Here is a 20,243-nt window from a genome sequence, read left to right on the forward strand (position 1 = left end):
TCCATCCCTCCACCTCATCGTCGGTCGTCCCCTCCCTCTCCCTCCCTCCACCTCACCTACATACACCCTCCAAGTCAGTCTTTCATTCTCCATTCTCTCCACATGTCAAAACCACCTCAGTGTATTTCTCCTAATCTTCTCAACCACATCCACATCCACCCCACAACGTTCCTTCACTTCTTCATTCGTCAGCCTGTCCCTTCATGTCACTCCACTTGCTCCTCTCAAGTAACTCATTTCCACTGCTCTCACTCTTGACTTGTTCCCCTCTTGCAAGGTCCACGCCTCGCTTCCATACGTCAGGGTTGGGATCACAATACTATCATGCAGTGACTTCTTACCTTCCATACTCACCTCCCTATTTCTCATCACCGCTTTCAGTGAATCAACAATCTTCCTTCCATGTTGTACCCTTCCAAGCACTTCATCCCCAAAACTTCCATCCTTACACATCACACTACCCAGGTACTTGAATGCACTCACATTCTCCATATCCTGACCATCCAACCTCACTATGCATTCTTTGAGTTCAGTCCTCTCAAACACCATAACTTTACTCTTGTTTATATTAACTTTCAGATTCCTCTTCCTACACACTGTCCCAGATTCATTCACCAAACCTTTCAATTCCCATTCATCTTCACTCAACAATACTGTATCAGCAGCAAACAGCAACAGCGGAATCTTCCACATCTAACCATCATTCATTAGGGCCACCTCCACATCCACTGCCCTACCTTTCACCTCCTTTACAACCCCATCCAAATATATATTAAACAGCCATAGAGACATCATGCATCCCTGTTTCAGTCCCACATTTAGATCAATGAACTCACTCAGCCCAGCATCCACTCGCACCATAGCCCTAGCTCTTTCGTACATACTTTTCACTGCACTCAACAATTTTCCCTCCACTCCATATATTCGTGATACCTACTACATACTTTGCCTATCTATTCTCCAATATGCTTTCTCCAAGTCCATGAAGGCAGCATACACTTTCTATCCCTTCTCTAGATACTTCTCCACTAAACTTCTTAGAACAAATATCTGATCTACACACCCTTTTCCCTTCCTAAATTCCCCTTATTCTTCTCCAACTAGCTCCTGAAGTTAAGGTTTATAAAAAACAGCATTTCTAAACAGGATGGAGTCAACCGTTCTTCATCTCATCAACAAACCTCTCTGTTCCCCACAGCCTCTCTCTCTCTCTCTCTCTCTCTCTCTCTCTCTCTCTCTCTCTCTCTCTCTCTCTCTCTCTCTCTCTCCTGGTGTTCACTGTTCCTCTGAAATTTAGTACTACTCTCCACTTTCCTTTACTGTGGGAATGCAGCACCCATCTATACGTACTGTATTTTCACCATTTTTTTGTTCTGCTTTCTAATGCAAGTGTTGACTAGACGCTCTGTCTTCATCTGTCAAACTGGTCAGGTCAAGGGGTGCCTTCTTCAATCATTCATTTTCTCACGACCTTTAACCAACATGTCCAGCGTTCTCAAGATGACTTAATTTTAATCTTTCCTCGGCTTTATTTGGAAGGAACAAAATCTGCTTGTTTTAATTAGGAGTTTTTCTACACACACACACACACACACACACACACACATATAGATAGATAGATAGATAGATAGATAGACAGATAGACAGATAGATATAGTAGAGAGAGAGAGAGAGAGAGAGAGAGAGAGGAGTTTGGAAGGGTGTGTGAAAGGAGGAAATTGAAAGTAAATGAGAATAAGAGTAAAGTAATGAAGTGTACGAGGTTGCTAAATGGTAGGGGGATGAATATAGTTTTGAATGGCGAGTTGCTTGAGGAGGTAGAGTGTTTTAAATATCTAGGGTCACATGTTGCTGTGGGTGGAAGAATAGATGCAGAAGTGAAGTCTAGAATAAATGAAGTAGGAAAGGTGCTGGGAGGAATGAAAAAAGTGTTTAGATGTCATTCGCTTAGAATGGATATAAAGAGAAGGCTGTATGAGGGTGCTGTGGTACCGACTGCATTATATGGGGCTGAAACAGGGAATATGGGTGTAGCAGAGAGGAAAAGTTTGAATGTGTTGGAGATGAGGTGTCTGAGGAGTGTGTGTGGAGTGACGCATATGGATCGAGTGCGAAATAATGAAGTGCGAAGGAGAACTGGAGTTGTTCGGGAGATGGCTGGTGGAGTTGAGCAGAGGGTGTTGCGATGATTTGGACATATGGAGAGAATGGATAATGAGCGATTGGTGAAAAAGATAACTAGATCTGATGTGAGAGGCGTAAGGCTGAGAGAAAGACCACGAATAGGATGGATGGACAGTGTGAAGAGAGCGCTGGATGCGAGAGGGATGTCTGTTGAGCAAGGAAGAGTGGCTGTGTGTGACAGAAATAAATGGAGAGAAATTGTGAATGAATAAGTGATGACGCAGCCCTGATGGGATATTCTCCCGCATTTGGTCTGATCAGCTAGTCAGGTCAGGTGCGGGTAAGGGGATGAGTCTGTTATGATGTGGCAGGGGTAAACCAGCTCTGTTGTCGGGCCCTGCTGCGGATGTCACTGATTGCATTGCGCAGTTGACCCTTGTGCGATGTGGTGCGGTGAGGATCTGTTCGTTCTCCCCTTTGAGGCTAAGATGCGAATGAATGTGTTTGAATGGATGAGTAAATGGGGAGTGTGTCGGACTGTCTCGGCTACCTCCCTTTCCTTGGGGGAAGCAGCCTAGGTATATATATATATATATATATATATATATATATATATATATATATATATATATATATATGATGTCCCAGTGCGAGTCAAGACAGAATGATGAGAGGCCTATTAAAACCTAAAGTAATTATCTCCTAAATTGGGGCATGTGAACCAACACTGAACTGACCTGAGGTGAAGTGATAGGAGGGATAATATTCTGACTCGGTCGGTTGCGTCTGATTTGCTATTTGTAACTGTAAATAGAAAAAAAAATTGTTTTATTCTTGTACTGACATCAACACTGTTCGAAGAAAACAAATACTCAGCACATTTAATTTACTAATTATACTGTGGGTCGGGGAATACGGATTCATAAAATATTAACAAGATTTGCTGTAATATCCCTGCATGACACTGTGAAATTCAGAATTGACTGGAACAGAGAGCTGTAGGTAGAGCAAAAGATAGAAGTGAAAAGATTAGTAAATAGAGAGTGGATGGGGAATTAAGAAATTTGAGTATAAAATGAAGGGAATGTAAGAAAATATTCTTGAAGGAAGTAAAGAGCGTTAGATACGGTGGTAAAGATGGTAGTAGAGGAGTGAAAGAAAAAAATGGTTGATTGCTACTGGAAAAAGGAGAAAAAGTGACAAAAGGGGTAGAACACTTTAAGGAATTGTTAAACATAGAGAATGAAAGTAGTACGAGTATAAATGGGTGGGGAATGGCTGGGAGGAGGAGGGATGTGAGAAGAGAGGAAGAGATCAGTAGGATGGAAGTGGTGGAAGCATTAGAGTCAAAACGGAGAATGCCCCAGGAATTGATGGAGTATGTGGTGCAATGCTGAAGCATTGGGAAGAGATAGTAGAAGAATGGATGTGGAAGACGTGCAGATTGGCGAGTCCTGGAGGATTGGAAGTCGGGTATAATTATTTTCCTGTGCAAGGGAAAAGGGGGGAAAAGAAATTTGTGGTGATCATAGGAGCATTTGTCTTCTTAGTGTAACAGGAAAAGTATATGGTCGGATACGTATTAACAGAGTTAGGGAAATAACAGAGGAGCTAGTTGGAGAATAATAAGGTAGTTTTAGAAAGGGAAGAGGTTGTGTAGATCAGGTATTCATCCTAAGGTCTTTAATAGAAAAGCTTATAGAAACGGGAAAGAGGTTGTATGCGGCCTTAATGGATCTAGCGAAAGTATACAACAGAGTGGATAGACAAGGGATGTAGAAAATAATAAGAACATATTAAGTAAATGGGAAGCTTTTGAATGCCTCGAAGAGTATGTATGAGGGCGCTAAGACTATGTGCATGTGGATAGTGAACGAAGTGAATTTTTCTATTTCAATGTTACATTGAAACAAGAATGTGCCATGTCTCCACGGCTGTTCAGTTTGTATATGGATGGAGTGATCCAAGGTAAGGCAGTGGATTTTGGAACAGCCCTGATGAGAGAGGGCAGCCTTTGGAAACTTCCTGTTCTCTTGTATGTAGATGATACTGTATTGTTAAGTGAGGACGGACGGGTACTGCAAGTCTTGATGAATGAGATGTCGAGAGTAAGAAACGTAATCTAAAGGCGAATTTAGGAAAGAGTGGAGGAGTGGTATTCAAGAAAAATTAGGTGCTATGGTGAGGAATTGGAAAATGTGAGTGTATTTAAGTACTTGGGTAATATGTTGAGTAAGAACGGATGTTTAGAGGATGAAGTGCTTGAAATGGCACATCGAGAAAGAAAGGTTGATGGTTCTTTGAAAGCAGTGATAAGGAATAGGGCCCTGAGCATGGGAGTAAACAAGACGCTGCATGGTAATATTGTGATAACAACTCTAACATCGGGGAGCGAAACTTGGACCTAGTTGGAAGGACACAAGTCAAGAGTGAAAGCAGTGGAAATTACTTATTTAAGAGGAGCTTGTGGAGTTACATGGTGAGAAACTGACAAATGGGGAAGTAAAGGAGTGTTGTGGTGTGGGTGTGGATGTGACAAACGGCGTGAGGAGACATTGAGGTGGTTTGGCCATGTAGAGAGGATGGAGAGCGAAAGAATAACGACGAGAATGTATGTGAGTGAAGTGGAGGAGGGGAGCGGGAGGGGAGACTGAGGATGAGATGGAGGGATGGAGTGGAGAGGTATATGAGAGCGGGATGTGTGAGCTGGAGGGAGGGCAGCGAAATGGCATGGGAGAAAGCGACATGGAGACGATTTATTTGTGGCCACCCTTTTACGGGATTGAGGGGTCTGGGTATAGATAGACAGACTCGAAATAACCTCATCATCTCTCTAGCATAATCCCACCTGATATCTTACTATTAATGTCCTAACAGGTGAGGTTTGGGGTACGCGACTGCCTAACGGGACTTGGAATGGTTTGGTTGGCATGCTTGGAAGTGGCGCTGCTGACCTCGGCATTGCCAACATTTACATCACCTCTCTCTCTGATCGCGACGACTACCAACATTTCAGTGCTCCATTTGACCATGCGGTAAATAATGACAGAATCGATTGTGTGTCACCGATAACTCTTTTTACTGCAGTTTTAGGGGGTTTAGTGCCTTTCACTCAAACAGTGTCAAGGAATGATTTTTGTTTGTCTCATGAAAGTGACTCAGATTCTGCTACAGAGAAAGCCTTTCCCAGATGGCACAAATATATTCGGGTAACTTCGCCCGGTTGTGTAGGCGTTCCTCATCTCTCTCCTTACTCCCCGAAAGACGAATGTTGAACTACAGGAGAAGGGAAAGTTTAGTCTGCAGTTCATAGGGTTCACGTTCAGATAAACTTGAGACCGCAGCAACAACAGCAAGCATCTGGCATGCTGCAAATCATCAGGAGACAAACATCACAGCTAATGGCCGTATACTATACAGTGATGATGGAGATCGCAGTACTGGAGAGGGACGCCTGGGCAGTGGACCTGCCCGGTTATGCAAACGTCTTTCAATCCCATCCTTGTCCCTTCAACAGGAGCATGGTGGACTGCAGAAGAGCAGCAGCTCTGATCTTCAATCAGTTGGGTTAAAGTTAAGATAGGCCTGTGGCTGGAACTACAACTATTACTACTAGCCTACTATTGATGTTAATAAATAATAATAATAATAATAATAATAATAATAATAATAATAATAATAGTGGTTGTTAGGGGCACTCACCATCCACTCAGTCGATGCAGTGCTGATCTCGGGTGACTGCCCTTTCCCCTCTTCCTTCCTCTTTCCATCCATCCTCTTCTGTCTTTCTTTCCCATATTCATTCCTCTTCCTTGTGTCTATAGGTAACTCTACACTGAGTGACAAGCCAAATGGTTTCCTGTACACCAGGAAACATTTACTACGCTGGGCAGTAACCATATAACCAAATAATGGCTCCTGGTAGTTTACTGGGCAACTAAGGCACTCCAATCGGATTGAGCCGGAGCAGGTTTATATCCAAGAGGTAGTTGGAGTTTATTGCTATTGTAATGCCACACAGTGATGAGTAAGGCTGGTCACTCTTATTTAAAATGTCAGGACAAACTTGCCTAGCCCCCTGCTCCTACGCTCCTAATGGGGCAGCATTGGATTAGATGATGGATCAATGAATGAATGAAAAAATAAATAAATAAATAAATAATAATAATAATAATAATAATAATAATAATAATAATAATCCATCCATCCATCCATCATCCAATCCTACATTGCCCCATGAGGAGCGTAGGAGCCCGGGGCTAGGCAGTTGGTCCCGACATTTAAGATGAGAGTGACCAGCCTCACTCATCCCTGAGTGACATTACATTTTTTTATGCGAGGATAATAATAATAATAATAATAATAATAATAATAATAATAATAATAATAATGATCATAATACCTCTGCTACTACAGAGTTCGCAAGGGTTCGCCAGACAAATAGTGTCAGTGGTCTTTGAGAGAGGTGAAGTCAGTGAATGTACAGCGAGGTTGGATGGTGAGGAATTGGAAAATGTGAGTACGTTTAAGTACTTGGGTAGTGTGATGAGTAAGGATGGAGGTTTGGAAGGTGAAGTGCTTGAAAGGGTACAGCAGGGAAGAAAGGTTGCTGGTTCTTTGAAAGCAGTGATAAGAAACAGGGAAGTGAGCATGGAAGTGAAAAAGTTACTACATGACAGTATTGTGATACCAACTCTAACGTACGGAAGTGAAGCTTGGACGTAGTTGGAAGGACACAAGTCAAGAGTGAGAGCCGTGGAAATGAGTTATTTAAGAGGAGCCTGTGGAGTCACATGGAGAGACAGGCTGACGAATGAGGATATAAAGGAGCGTTGTGGTGTTGATGTGGATGTGATAGGAAGCGTTATGAGGAACACACTGAGGTCGTTTGGCCATGTGGAGAGGATGGAGGGTCAAAGACTGACGAAGAGAGTGTATGTGAATGAGGTGGAGGGGGAAAGAGGGAGGGGGAGGCCGAGGATGAGATGGAGAGATGGGGTGGAGAGGTATATGAGAGAGGGGGGTGTGAGTTGGGAGCAGGGGAGTGAAATGGCGGGGGACAGGGCGACTTGGAGGCGATTTGTTTGTGGCCACCCCAAACGGGATTGAGGCGTCTGGCAATAGATAGATAGATAGACTACACATCCTCCAAGAGCACATCATACACACAATCTGGCCCTCAATTAAGCATTTCTCCATCACAGGACTTTCCCCTTGTAAAGACAAATATTATCATAAACTCTAGAAAAAACATCTCGCAAAAAAACTAAAATCTCGTTCTGAGCTTTTCTGTGTTATAAGGAGAATTGTTCCATCACAGAGACCGGAAGAAGTTGTCAATTGTTATAGATGTGGCTTAGAGAGGCTGAATGCTTCGGCGTCCCTGTTTCTCAGATTTACATTGTGTTCTGTAAAAGTATATGCCTTGCCTGTAATGTGTAAAAATTACCACTGTCCCTGTTCATCATTACTTGTTGCAGTCCAATGAATGATTGCATTGTCATTATGTCCGGTATCAGTCAGGTCTGGAATAATAACTATTTGATGTGGCAACGATATCATCTTGCATCATCTGTAATACGTTCACCAATGAAGGTTTTTTCGAATGATAATTTTTCTTACTGCAACAGACATCCCACCAATATATGAAGGAAAACTAAACAATGTCATCATTACTGGTAATGACACCTAGACCCTACCGTCAGGTATGTATCAAACTTTCAGTATTCCTATTAACGCAATATACACAAAAACGTTATTTATCTATCATTTTCTTTAATTATTTGATTATGTATCTAAATCATTTGGGAAGGATTCACCGTCCCCTTAAGCACAGTTATTGCTTTACTTTGCAATTTTCGTGGTACCAGCACTTTTAATTACTTTATTAACGGCTGTACTTTCTAATTTAGTGATATAAAGAGAAACAAGGAAGAGCATTCAGAGAGTGCAACACCTGTGCCTCTCCGTTGGTCCAAGAGCTTAATATTTAACTCTGCTCAGTGACCTTGACCATCCACCAATTGCTCTCAGTATCGAAGTAGGCTACTTCATCCTTGTCTGGTCTTTCACCCTTCCGTCAAGTTTGCCCCAAACCGGAAGAAATCTGTTTAAGATGACCTTACTGAATAAGAGTGAAAATTAATCTTTCCCTGTGACCTTGATATTTGACCAATTATTCCTCACAATTGTATGCCTTGATCCGCGTCACACAATGAACCCTTGCACGAAGTTGGTTTAAATCTGAATTTTAAGTTGACCTTGTAATGTGACCTTGACCTTTGAGGTATTATTCTCTAAAGCAATGACTCAGTATTTCCGATGATTCTGAACCCATCTTCCAAATTTGTTTCTTATCAGATCAAAACTGTTTTTGTTCTTTTGTTCAAACACACAAACAAGGGTCAAACTTAGACTTTGCTCCATCTCCTTGACCCTTGCGGTACAGTCAACTCTTCGCCTAGATTTGGTCTAATGCGGATAAAAAGATGTTTTAACTGTCATTGTAAGGTTAGACTGACAAAGCCTTGGGACCTACTACTCTCACAGAGAAATGGCGAACATATGTCTAAAACTCAATGGTTTTGCTAAGTTTAGTTAAAATGTTTTGTTCACACACACACACACACACACACACACACACACACACACACACACACACACACACACACTTCGAGGAATACAACCCCCTTTCCCGCATCGCAAGCTCGAGTGTATAAGTAACAGATCAATGAATTGATCCTAGGAGAGCTCCACTAGTAACTTCTAGCTAGTAAGAAGATTATTCTTTTGTCACTAAGTGATTGTGATCAAGGAACATAAATTACCCATAAAATCGCGAATATTAACATTCTTATGGCCGTATTCTTAAACACAAATGGAGAGGCCCTGCCGAGCACGGATATAAATAAGCCATGATGCCGCATGTCATAACTTTCAATGCGTCTGCACAGCCGCCATCGTCGAACGGTCAAGGCAGATGATGATGTGTTCCTGACAATTGGTAAAACTGACCGCTGTTTACCTATAAATGCCACAACACTTTGCTGCTTTTAGGTGTAGAAAGGGTCGGGATATACCTATGGTGGCACCGATGGCACGAGCGGCTCAACTGTATGGTTATGCAAGCATCCCTCAGCTACTTCGATATTCCCCGAAAGTAGGATGATGGGTTGCAGAAGGAAAACTTAAGCCTGCGGTCCACCGAGTTCCCGTTTCAGATGAACCAGGAACCACAGCCACCACCACCAAAATAACCACCACCACCACCACCACCACAACAACAACAACAACAACAACTACCACCACAACGACCACCACCACAACAACAACAACCATCACCACCACAACCACCACCACCACAACAACAACAATCATAACAACAATAACCAAAAACACAACAACAACAACCATTATCACCGCAACAATAACAACCACCACCACCACCACCACCACCACAACAACAACAACAACAACCACCACCACCACCACAACAACAACAACCACCATCACCACAACGACAACACCACCATCACCACAACAACAGCCACCATCATCACCACAACAACAACCACCACCATCACCACAACAACAACCACCACCATCACCACAACAACAACCACCACCATCTCCACAACAACAACCACCACCATCACCACAACAACCACCACCATCACCACAACAACCACCACAATCACCCCAACAACAACAACCACCATCTCCACAACAACAGCCACCACCATCACCACAACAACAGCCACCATCACCACAACAAAAACAACCACCATCTCCATAACAACAACCACCATCAACACAACCACCACCACCAACACAACCACCACCACCAACACAACCATCACCATAACAACAACCACCACCATCACCAATACAACCACCTCCGTCACCACAAGAACCACCACCATCACCACAACAACAACAACGACACAACAACAACCACCACCACCATAGCAACAGCCATAATAACAACCCTCACATCAACAACCACCACAACACCAGCCACAACAACAACAACCACGACCACCGTCACAACCACCACCACAACATCAGCAGCAGCAAAAACCACAACTACCACCACAATAACAACCATCAACACAACAACCGCCACTACAATCACCACCACAGCCACCGCCACCACAACCACCACCACCACCACCACAACAACAACCACCATCACCACAACAACAACCACCATCACCACAACGACAATCACCACCATCACCACAACGACAATCACCACCATCACCACAACAACAGCCACCACCATCACCACAACAACAACCACCACCATCACCACAACAACAACCACCACCATCACCACAACAACAACCACCACCAAAACAACAACTACCACCACAACAACAATAACAACCACCACAACAACCACCACTACCACAACAACCACCACTACCACAACAACCACAACACCCACCATCACCAGAACCACAATAACTACCATCACCACAGCAACAACAACAACCACCACAACAATAACCACCATCACCACCACAACAACAATACCATCACCACCTCAACAACAATAAGCACCATCACCACCACATCAATAACCTTCGTCTCCACCACCACAACAGCAACAACCATCACCACCACCAGAACAATAACTACCATAACCACCACCACAACAATAACCCCATCATAACCACAACAACAGTAACCACCATCGCCACCACAACAATAACCACCATCACCACCACCACAACAATAACCACCATCACCACCACCACAACAATAACCACCATCACCACCACCACAACAATAACCACCATCACCACCATAACAGCAATAACCTTCATCTCCACCACCACGACAATAACCACCATCACCACCACAACAGTAACCACCATCACCACCACAACAATAATAACCACTATCACCACCACACCAACAATAACCACCATCACCACCACAGCAATAAGCACCATCACCACCACAACAATAATAACCACCATCACCACCACAACAATAATAACCACCATCACCACCACAACAATAATAACCACCATCACCACCACAACAATAATAACCACCATCACCACAACAACCACCACCACCACCTCAACAACAATAACCACCATCACCACCACAACAATAATAACCACCACCACCACAACAACAACAATAACCACCATCACTACCACAACAACCACCACCACCACCTCAACAACAATAACCACCATCACCACCACCACAATAATAGGTACCATCACAACCACCACAACAATGACCACCACCACCATCACCACCACAACAACAATAACCACCATCACCACCACAACAACAGTAATCTTCATCACCGCCACAACAACAATAACCATCACCACCACAACAACAATAACCACCATCACCACCACAACAACAGTAATCTTCATCACCACCACAACAACGATAACCACCATCACCACCACCACGGCAATAACCACAATCATCACCACAACAACAATACCATCACCACCACAACAACAATAACCACCATCACCACCACAACAGCAATAACCTTCGTCTCCACCACCACAACAGTAACAACCATCACCACCACCAGAACAATAACTACCATCACCACCACCACAACAACCCCATCACCACCACAACAACAACAACCACCATCATCTCCACAACAATAACCACCATCATCACCACCACAACAATAACCACCACCACCACCACAACAATAACCACTACCACCACCACAACAATAACCACCATCACCACCACAACAATAACCACCATCACCACCACAACAACAATAACCACCGCCACCACAACAACAAAAATAGCCACCATCACCACCACCACAACAATAGCCACCAGCACCACAACAACAGCAATAACTACCATCACCACCACCACAACAATAACCACCATCACCACCACCACAACATTTATTTTCATAGTCTGAATTCACTGTAAAACAAACGCACTATACATGCTTCACCGCTCCAAGACTGCGGCCGCGCAGATCCATCGCCGATGTACTGAAGAATGGGTGATGCGGCATCCAGGCTTATTTATATCTAGCGCTACTTAACACTATAAGGAAAGCAAAAACTGGCCCTCAGTTTCTGCATGGAATGCTAAGGGAATGGGGGCGGTTGGTAGCCCTGCGTCAGTTGGTATGTCGGAAGCGTTTTGGTGGGTGTTGCCATGACTATTCTCATTACCATGATTATTCTTTGTCGAGACGATGTCCATCAACAACAAAACAAAACAATTTCCCGTAATTTTTTGTACTTTAACACTTGTTTGTACGTATACTTTACATACTTTTACAGCAATAAGCTTTTTAATCAATACTTACGTTATAAAAGTGTTAGGTAGCGCTGGAGTTAGAAAAGTAGGTAATCTGCAGCTTTAGGACCACCTCATAAAAAGAAAAAAAAAAAAAAGCCTACCTTTGGACTGATTCAGTAACTTAATAAAGGTGTACTGAAGTGTGTTTCCGATTAGGAAAAGGATCCACCAATATAGGCTACAAGGAAAATGATTACGTAACTATTTGGTTTAGGTTAGGTTAGAATAAAGTTGGTTAGGTTAGGATAAAACAGGATAGGTAGGTTAGGATAAATAAGGGTGAGTTGAATTACAAAAATTTATGTTAAGTTTGCGCGGATGGGCAGTGATAACGGGTCATTCTTTTTTCTAAAATGTGTCTAAAATTTCTCTCCGTGCATGGGTTAAGTTTGGTTACTTTAGCATAAAGCTGGTTAGGTTAACATAAAATAGGTTAGGTAAGGTTAGGATAAATAAGGTTGCCTTGTTACGAAAATTCAGGTTAAGTTTGGATAAACAGTCTGATAAAGACACTTTTATATATATATATATATATATATATATATATATATATATATATATATATATATATATATATATATATATGCTGCTTCCCCCAAGGAAAGGGAGGTAGCCGAGACAGGACGACACACCCACAATTTACTCATCCACTCAAACACATTCACTCGCATCTTAGCCCCAAAGGGGAGAAGGTGCAGATCCTCACCACACCACACTGTACGAGGGTCAACTGAGCAGTGCAATCAGTGACATCCGCAGCAGGGCCCAACAGCAGAGCTGGTTTACCCCTGCCACATCATCATGGCCCCATCCCCTTACCCGCACCTGACCTGATCAGCTGATCAGACAAAATGCGGGAGAATATCCCCTCAGGGCTGCATCATCATTTATTCATTCACAAATTCTCTCCATTCATTTCTATCATACACAGCCACTCTTCCTTGCTCAACAGACATCCCTCTCGCATCCAACGCTCTCTTCAGACTGTCCTTCCATCCTATTCGTGGTCTTCCTCTCAGCCTTACACCTCTCACATCAGATCTAATTATCTTTTTCACCAATTGCTCATTATCCATTCTCTCCATATGCCCAAACCATCGCAACACCCTCTGCTCAACTCGATCAGCCATCTCTCGAACAACTCCAGTTGTCCTTCGCAATTCATCATTATCACTCGATCCATAAGTGTCACTCCACACATACTCCTCAGACACCTCATCTCCGTTATATTCAAACATTTCCTCTCTGCTACACCCATATTTCACACACACACACACACACACACACACACACACACACACACACACAGTTTGCAGTGCCTGAGATCTGATGCGGTCATGACACTTCATAGTTTGGCCTATGCGCTAAGAATAGTAACTTTCTCCTTACAGATAAATGGTAACATGTTTATTACTCCCTAAAGCATTGGCTAAAGGTCCGATGTTCAATTAATTCACATGGATGATATATAAAAGTGGTTTTAGCATGTCAGTTTGAGGATCTAACCCAACTATTAAGGGGTTAATGGAATATATTAATGTTTGAATCAATACTCTCTCTATCACATAGACACACAAAAAACGAACAAAAGAATGAGTGCTAAATGAATGTATACTTTCAGCAGAAAAACTTTACCAATTCAGTTCATATTCCTCCAGTTTATTTTCTGTATTCTTCTTAATATATATATATTTTTTGGAAGAACTCGCTAATTAGTGAAGTCGCTAATTATGAGTTCGGCAATTAGGGACTTCTGTAGTATTTTATATATTATTATATTAGTATATCAGACTGTTTTTACTACAAAACAATGGTATATTATTCATTACTATAGATAAATTAATTAAATAATATTATTACACTTCACAGCAAACACTTGACATGTTGACACACCAGCCCAACCTCTATTCCTCGGGTCATACCTCTTCAGTCCTCACTCCTCAGTCACAGTCAGACTACTCCAACAACTGAGACAACGCCATCTTGAGCATATCCATGTTGCCCTTCATAAAAACAATCCGCTCAATGTTCTCAGAGGTCAGACTGGTTTGTAGAACGGTTTGTGTTTGCCGAAGAACTTCCACAAAAGCAAAACCGCAAATATGCATCTTTTTTTTTTTTTTTTTAATGCAAGAAAGAAGGAACCAAAGGCCAGGAGCCCCCAAACCGTTCCTTCTAAGAAAAAACAAAAATAATACAAAAAAGAGCCAAATTCAAGATCCGTTCATTTCGAGATGCCTGGACTCACTGCGTTTGAAAGACTGGAGATCATAGGAAGTAGGAAATACAGACAGAGGGAGACAGTTCCAGAGCTGACCTGTTGCATAAATGAAGGACTGGGAGTAACGGTTAACTCTTGCATTAGAGAGTTGGACAGTAAAAGTTTGAGAGTTTGTTGCTAGACGGGTGCGTAGCACCCGTCGCAGAGGTGGAGGGATGCAAGCAGACAGTTCAGAGGAGCAGTGGCCATTGAAGTAGCGATAGAAAAGGGATAAAGATGGAACAGTGCGACGAAGAGACACAGGTTGAAGGGAGCCAGTAAGAGGAGGAGAGTTGATGAGACGAAAAGCCTATGACTCCATCCCATTAAGAAGAGCTGTATGTAGGGAGCCTCCCCACACATGGAAGTTCTACTCTAAACAGGGGCAAATAAAACCCGTGTATAAAGTCAATAACTGTGCAGGGGTAAAGAAGGTATGGAGTCGGCTTGGCACACCTAATCTCTTGGAAGCAGATTTTACAAGAGATGCAATATGATTTTTCCAAGATAAGTCCCGAGTGAATGAAACCCCAAGCATGTTCAAGGATGATACAGGATTGAGCTGGATATTATTAAACCTTAGAGCAGCAGTTCTCAAACTTTTTAGTGTGTGTCCCTATTTGGAATATTTCAGGACTTCGTGACTCACAGGGTAAGAGAGAGAGAGAGAGAGAGAGAGAGAGAGAGAGAGAGAGTAACCTGTATATAGCCTATTGTAGTTATTATGAACATACTAATAGTGTGATAAAATTTCGTAAATTTTCAGTTAAATAGGTAAAATACACTGAAAGTGCTAGACCTATTCTATGTCCCTGCAACCCACTAAAATTTTTCTCATAACCCACCTTTGGGTCGCGACCCATAGCTCGAGAATCACTGCCTTACAGGGTACTCCTGTGGAAGATTGTGTCTGGTTGATAGGTGTAAAAACTAAGTTTCTGATGCATTAAAAACAAGATTATTTTTACGTTAGTCAGAATACGAGCCAAGTCAGACATTAGGTGTGCCATAGCCTCAACCCTTGTTTGTTGAAGTAACTGCTGAGATGGACATTGCAGGAATCGAAAGAAAAGCTGATGGGTGGAATCATCAGCGTACGACTGTATAGGGTTAGATGTACAGCTTAGAAGGTCATTGATGAATAAAAGGAGGAGAGTTGGTGATAGGACAGAGGCCAGAGGAACACCACTAATGATAGATCTAGGAGAAGAACGATGGCCGTTTACAACAGCAGCTATAGAACGACCAGAAAGGAAGCTATTGATGAAGGCACAGACAGAAGGATAGAAACCGTTAGAGGTAGTTTAGAAATGAAAGATTTATGCCAGACTCGATCGAAGACCTTTGAGAAGTCAAGTGCAATGGCAAAGCTTTCACCAAAGTCCCGGAAGGAGGAGGACCAGGACTCTGAAAGGTAGGTGAGAAGATCGCCAGTGGAACATCCCTGACGGAACCCATAATGATGATCAGAAAGAAGGTTGTGATAGGAAAGATGCTTTAAAATTATTCTATTAAGAATTTACTCGAAAACTTGTGAAACACAGGATGTTAAAGCAATTGGACGATAGTAAGAGGGTTGGGAACGGTCACTTTTCTTTGGGACTGGCTGAATGAGAGCAAACTTCCAGCAAGAAGGAAAGAAACAAATTGACAGACAAAGGCGGAAGAGTTTACCTAGGCAAGATGTAAGCACTGAAGTACAGTTCTTGAGGACAGCAGGAGGGACTCCATCAGGCCCATATGCCTTGTTAGTATTGAGACCATTGATGGCAGAAAATACATCAGCTGAAGAAATTTTGATGTCAGCCATGAGGAAGCCTGAGGGGGGAAGTGATAGGGGAACAGCACCAGAATCGTCTAACGTGGAATTGGAGGAGAAAGTCTGAGCAAAAAGATCTGCTTTATCAGTAGAAGAAATAGCTACAGAGCCATGAGAGTAGAAAAGGGGAGGGAAGGATGATGAAGTAAAGTTGTTAGAAAGGTTTTTGGAAAGGTGCCAGAAGGAGTGGAAAGAATTTAAGGTGGACAGTTGAGAGCACTGAGTATGGATGAAATTATTTTTAGCAGTGCAAAGAACAGACAGCACGATTCTGGGCAGAAACATAAAAAAAGATGTGATTCAGGGGTGGGTTGGCTCTGGTACCATTTATATGTCCTCTCCTTGTTGCAGACAGCATGAGAACAAGTGTGATTAAACCAAGGCTTTCTTGCATTACTCAAAGGAATGTATGCTTCTGTGCCTGAGAGTATAACCTCCGTAATGCACAAGGCACACTCAGATGGCTCCCGGCCATGGAAGCAATAATCATTGCATGAAAAATCAAAGAAGTACAGTCTGAGGGCCTCCCAGTCTGCAGCCCCAAAGTGCCACAGACGACGTTTCTTTGGAGGGTCCACAGGCCATACCGGGCCGATAGGACAGGTTAAGGTAATAAGGGTGTGATCGGAGGAGCCCAATGGAGAGGAAAGATTAACAGTGTAAGCAGAAGGATTAATTACGGAAGAGGTCAAATATTCTGGAGCTCTCTCCAAGGCGATCAGGGATACGGGTAGGGTGCTGTACAAGCTGCTCTAGGTCATTATGGATAGAAAAGATGTAGGCTTGTTCACCAGGTGGATCAGTGAAAGGAGAGGAGAGCCAAAGATGGTGATGAACATTGAAATCTCCTAGAATGGAATTTCAGAGAAAAGAGAAATGGGTAGAAAGTGTTCCATCGTAGAAGTAAGATAGTCAAAGAATTTTTGATAGTAGAATTAGGGGATAAGTAAACAGCAGAGATATATTTAGTCAGAGAATGACAAGAATGCCGAAGCCTGAGAGTAGAGAATTCAGAAGAATCATGTTCAGGAGCATGAGAGCAAGATAAAGTGTTGTGTACATATACACAACAGCCACCTTTGGATTGGAAATGAGTATAAAGAAAGTAAGAGGAAACAGAAAAGGGTTCGCTGTCAGGTGCCTCAGACAACTGAGTCACTGTCAAGAAGAGAAGATTAGGTTTAGTGGAGGAGAGATGGTGTTCGACAGAAAATTAGAGGAAAGGCCGCGAATGTTGCAGAAATGAGGAAGGAGTGAGTCTGACAGTGGTTCCAGGTATCTCTCTGAGTCTTCACCGGGAGAGGGGCTGATGGTGGGGGAATTTATGGTCCCTCCCACCCCCCCTCTGGGGACTCCGAGGCCTGATTTTTTGATGCCATTTTACTTTTATTTTGAAAAGGAAGTGTAGTGTGTACTGTGCATATAGTTTGGTGTTGACAGTTAGAGAAACTTGTATTGGAGAGCATGCTGGCCTACTTTCTGTGTTAATGAGACACTGGAAAAGTTCAGCAAACACAAATCCGCAAAAGAAATCACACTTTCGCAATTGCGTAATTTGCGGTATGCGAAAGTAATTGCGAAAGTGCCCAGCTCTGGGATAAATATCTATCTATCTATATATATATATATATATATATATATATATATATATATATGCAGAGACTCACTTCACCATGAAGAAATGTATGCAAACTAACCACAGGAGAAATGAAAGGAGCGACAGTGAGTACTTTCGTATATTATATCTTCAGACAGAGTGAGACAGAAACGTAAAGGGTAAAGGTCTTTGATGCACACCCGCAGCAGGTAGTGGCACACAGAACAATGAATGACCTGAATTTTTACCTGCGGCTTAACTTATGGTCACCTGGAGCAGGGAGTTGAACACAACAAAGGATGACATGAATCTAAAAATGCACGTGACAAAGGAGGAGGGAGTAGGAGGGGAGGAAAGGGGAGTGGGAGGGAGGGGGAAGGGGGAGGCTAGGAGGGGAAGGGGGAAGGGGAGAGGGGGGAGGAAGGAGGGGATAAATACTGCTACTTAACTTAAGACCTAGAGGATTAATGCTTGGTGTGTCCCACACAGGTATGACTACACCACCAGGAGATGACAGGGAACAATCACGTGTTAGTCTGGGGGATACTGCTTTAAAATTAATTCAGTTAACAATTTATCACACTTAAAATGACCATAGCTCATGTTTATATTCTTTTCATATGTGCCAGAAATTAGACAAGATTCTATTACATTTCTTTCATCTAAGCTTTTTGATCTTGCTAGAATCTTGGAGCCTGTCCAGTCAATATGGTGATCACTGGATGCTTTGTGCTGAAATAAACCACTACTTTGTTGGGCTGTCCTTACACTGTATTTATGTTGTGAGAGTCTAGTTTCCAAATCTCTTCCAGATGTCCTATGTAAAATTTGTTACAGCTTTTACACGGGATTTTGTAAACAACGCCTGAATTACTGAAAGGACTGTTCTTGAGTAGTTTTTTTTTTTTTTTTTTTTTTTATGGTGTTCTCATATTTGAATACTACTTATACATTGAGTTTCCTCAGTATGTGAACAATTCAAGAAAATTTTCATGGAAGGGGAGGAAAAGGGTTCATTGAATGTTCTGGCGATCTGGCTTTTTAGTTTTCCCTTCAAGGAATCGTTTCTTGGCTGTATTGTGGCACTGAGTTAGTATGCTTTGTGGATACTTTAGCTCCTTTCCAATACTCTGAATATTTTTTTTGGGGGGTTTATCGTTTTCTTATGGCAAGAAGATACCCCCAGTGCAGGTTGGAAAGTCCTTGTTTCAAATGGAAAAACAATCAAGTGAAAATAGTGAGATTACTCGTGGCATTTTATATGGGGCAATGTTTAAGAAAAATAACAACTCTGCTCCTAAAAGATTTGTGAATGCCTTGGCCAATTGAAAAAAGATGACTCCCTCCATATAACTACAGCTGATAAAAGCAACGCTGTAGTAGTCATGAACAAATGTGACTACAAGGAAAAAGTGAGTGAACTGTTGCGTAACACTGTAGGGTTAGCCTGGGCTTGGCTCTGTAGGTTCTAGAGTGGAAGGAAACACAGTTCTTCCTGTAACACGTTCTATTGGAGGGAAGTTACGGTAAATTAAAGAAGGGCACTGACATGATGCTTGGCCGGTTCCGAGGGCGAGCTACTCTCTCGTCTAGACTAGGCATGCACACTGGTGAAGCAGGCTAGCAAGTTACAATGTTGTTGCATACTGCATCAGTGCTGCCACATGTAATAGCAATATTATAAAAGGAGGCATGGGAAATTACATGACACATATTACATGACAATTCACATATTCACACCTCCCTGCCCCCTCATGCTCGTAGTATCAACATGAGCAGACTCTTTTCTAAGGAGCCCTTGAGAGCGATGTGGGACAACAAGGGGGTCAGCTAAACAAGATATGCTTTTCTCGTCTGAGCAAGGGGCCACAGGGACATGGGGGATGGGAGTCAACACTCGGAGAGGGTATCGGGCGGAGAAAACGTCAGTTTCGCCACCAAACTCGACCACTGAGAAGACGAACCTCAAAGTCCCTAGTCCTGCCGCGGCCTATAACAACCCCGACCTTGTCCCAGCGGTGAGATGTCGGGTGTTGGATTCGTTCTGTCTGTTCGACACTCAACCTGGGAAGGGGGCTGGCATGCTGGTCGTACTGAGCCTTCACCTGGTCAGCACG

At 42.8% G+C, this 20,243-nt stretch overlaps 2 protein-coding genes across 2 annotated transcripts in view; both read left to right on the forward strand.

Moving 5' to 3' along the window:
- Window positions 1–20,243, forward strand: part of LOC145397280 (putative glutamate receptor) — a 286,711-nt gene that overhangs the window by 191,917 nt on the left and 74,551 nt on the right. The window lies entirely within an intron of this gene.
- The window catches only part of LOC145397229 (ionotropic receptor 21a-like), a 45,899-nt gene that overhangs the window by 14,728 nt on the left and 10,928 nt on the right, over window positions 1–20,243 (forward strand). The window contains exon 7 of the mRNA XM_080270425.1: window positions 5,002–5,159. Coding sequence (XP_080126551.1) covers window positions 5,002–5,159 — 158 coding nt within the window. The remainder of the gene's footprint in view (window positions 1–5,001; window positions 5,160–20,243) is intronic.

This window comes from Coenobita brevimanus, chromosome 40 (genome assembly GCF_032717465.1).
Source record: "Coenobita brevimanus isolate Jiangsu-jjx chromosome 40, ASM3271746v2, whole genome shotgun sequence".
Classification (NCBI taxonomy): Eukaryota; Metazoa; Arthropoda; class Malacostraca; order Decapoda; family Coenobitidae; genus Coenobita; species Coenobita brevimanus.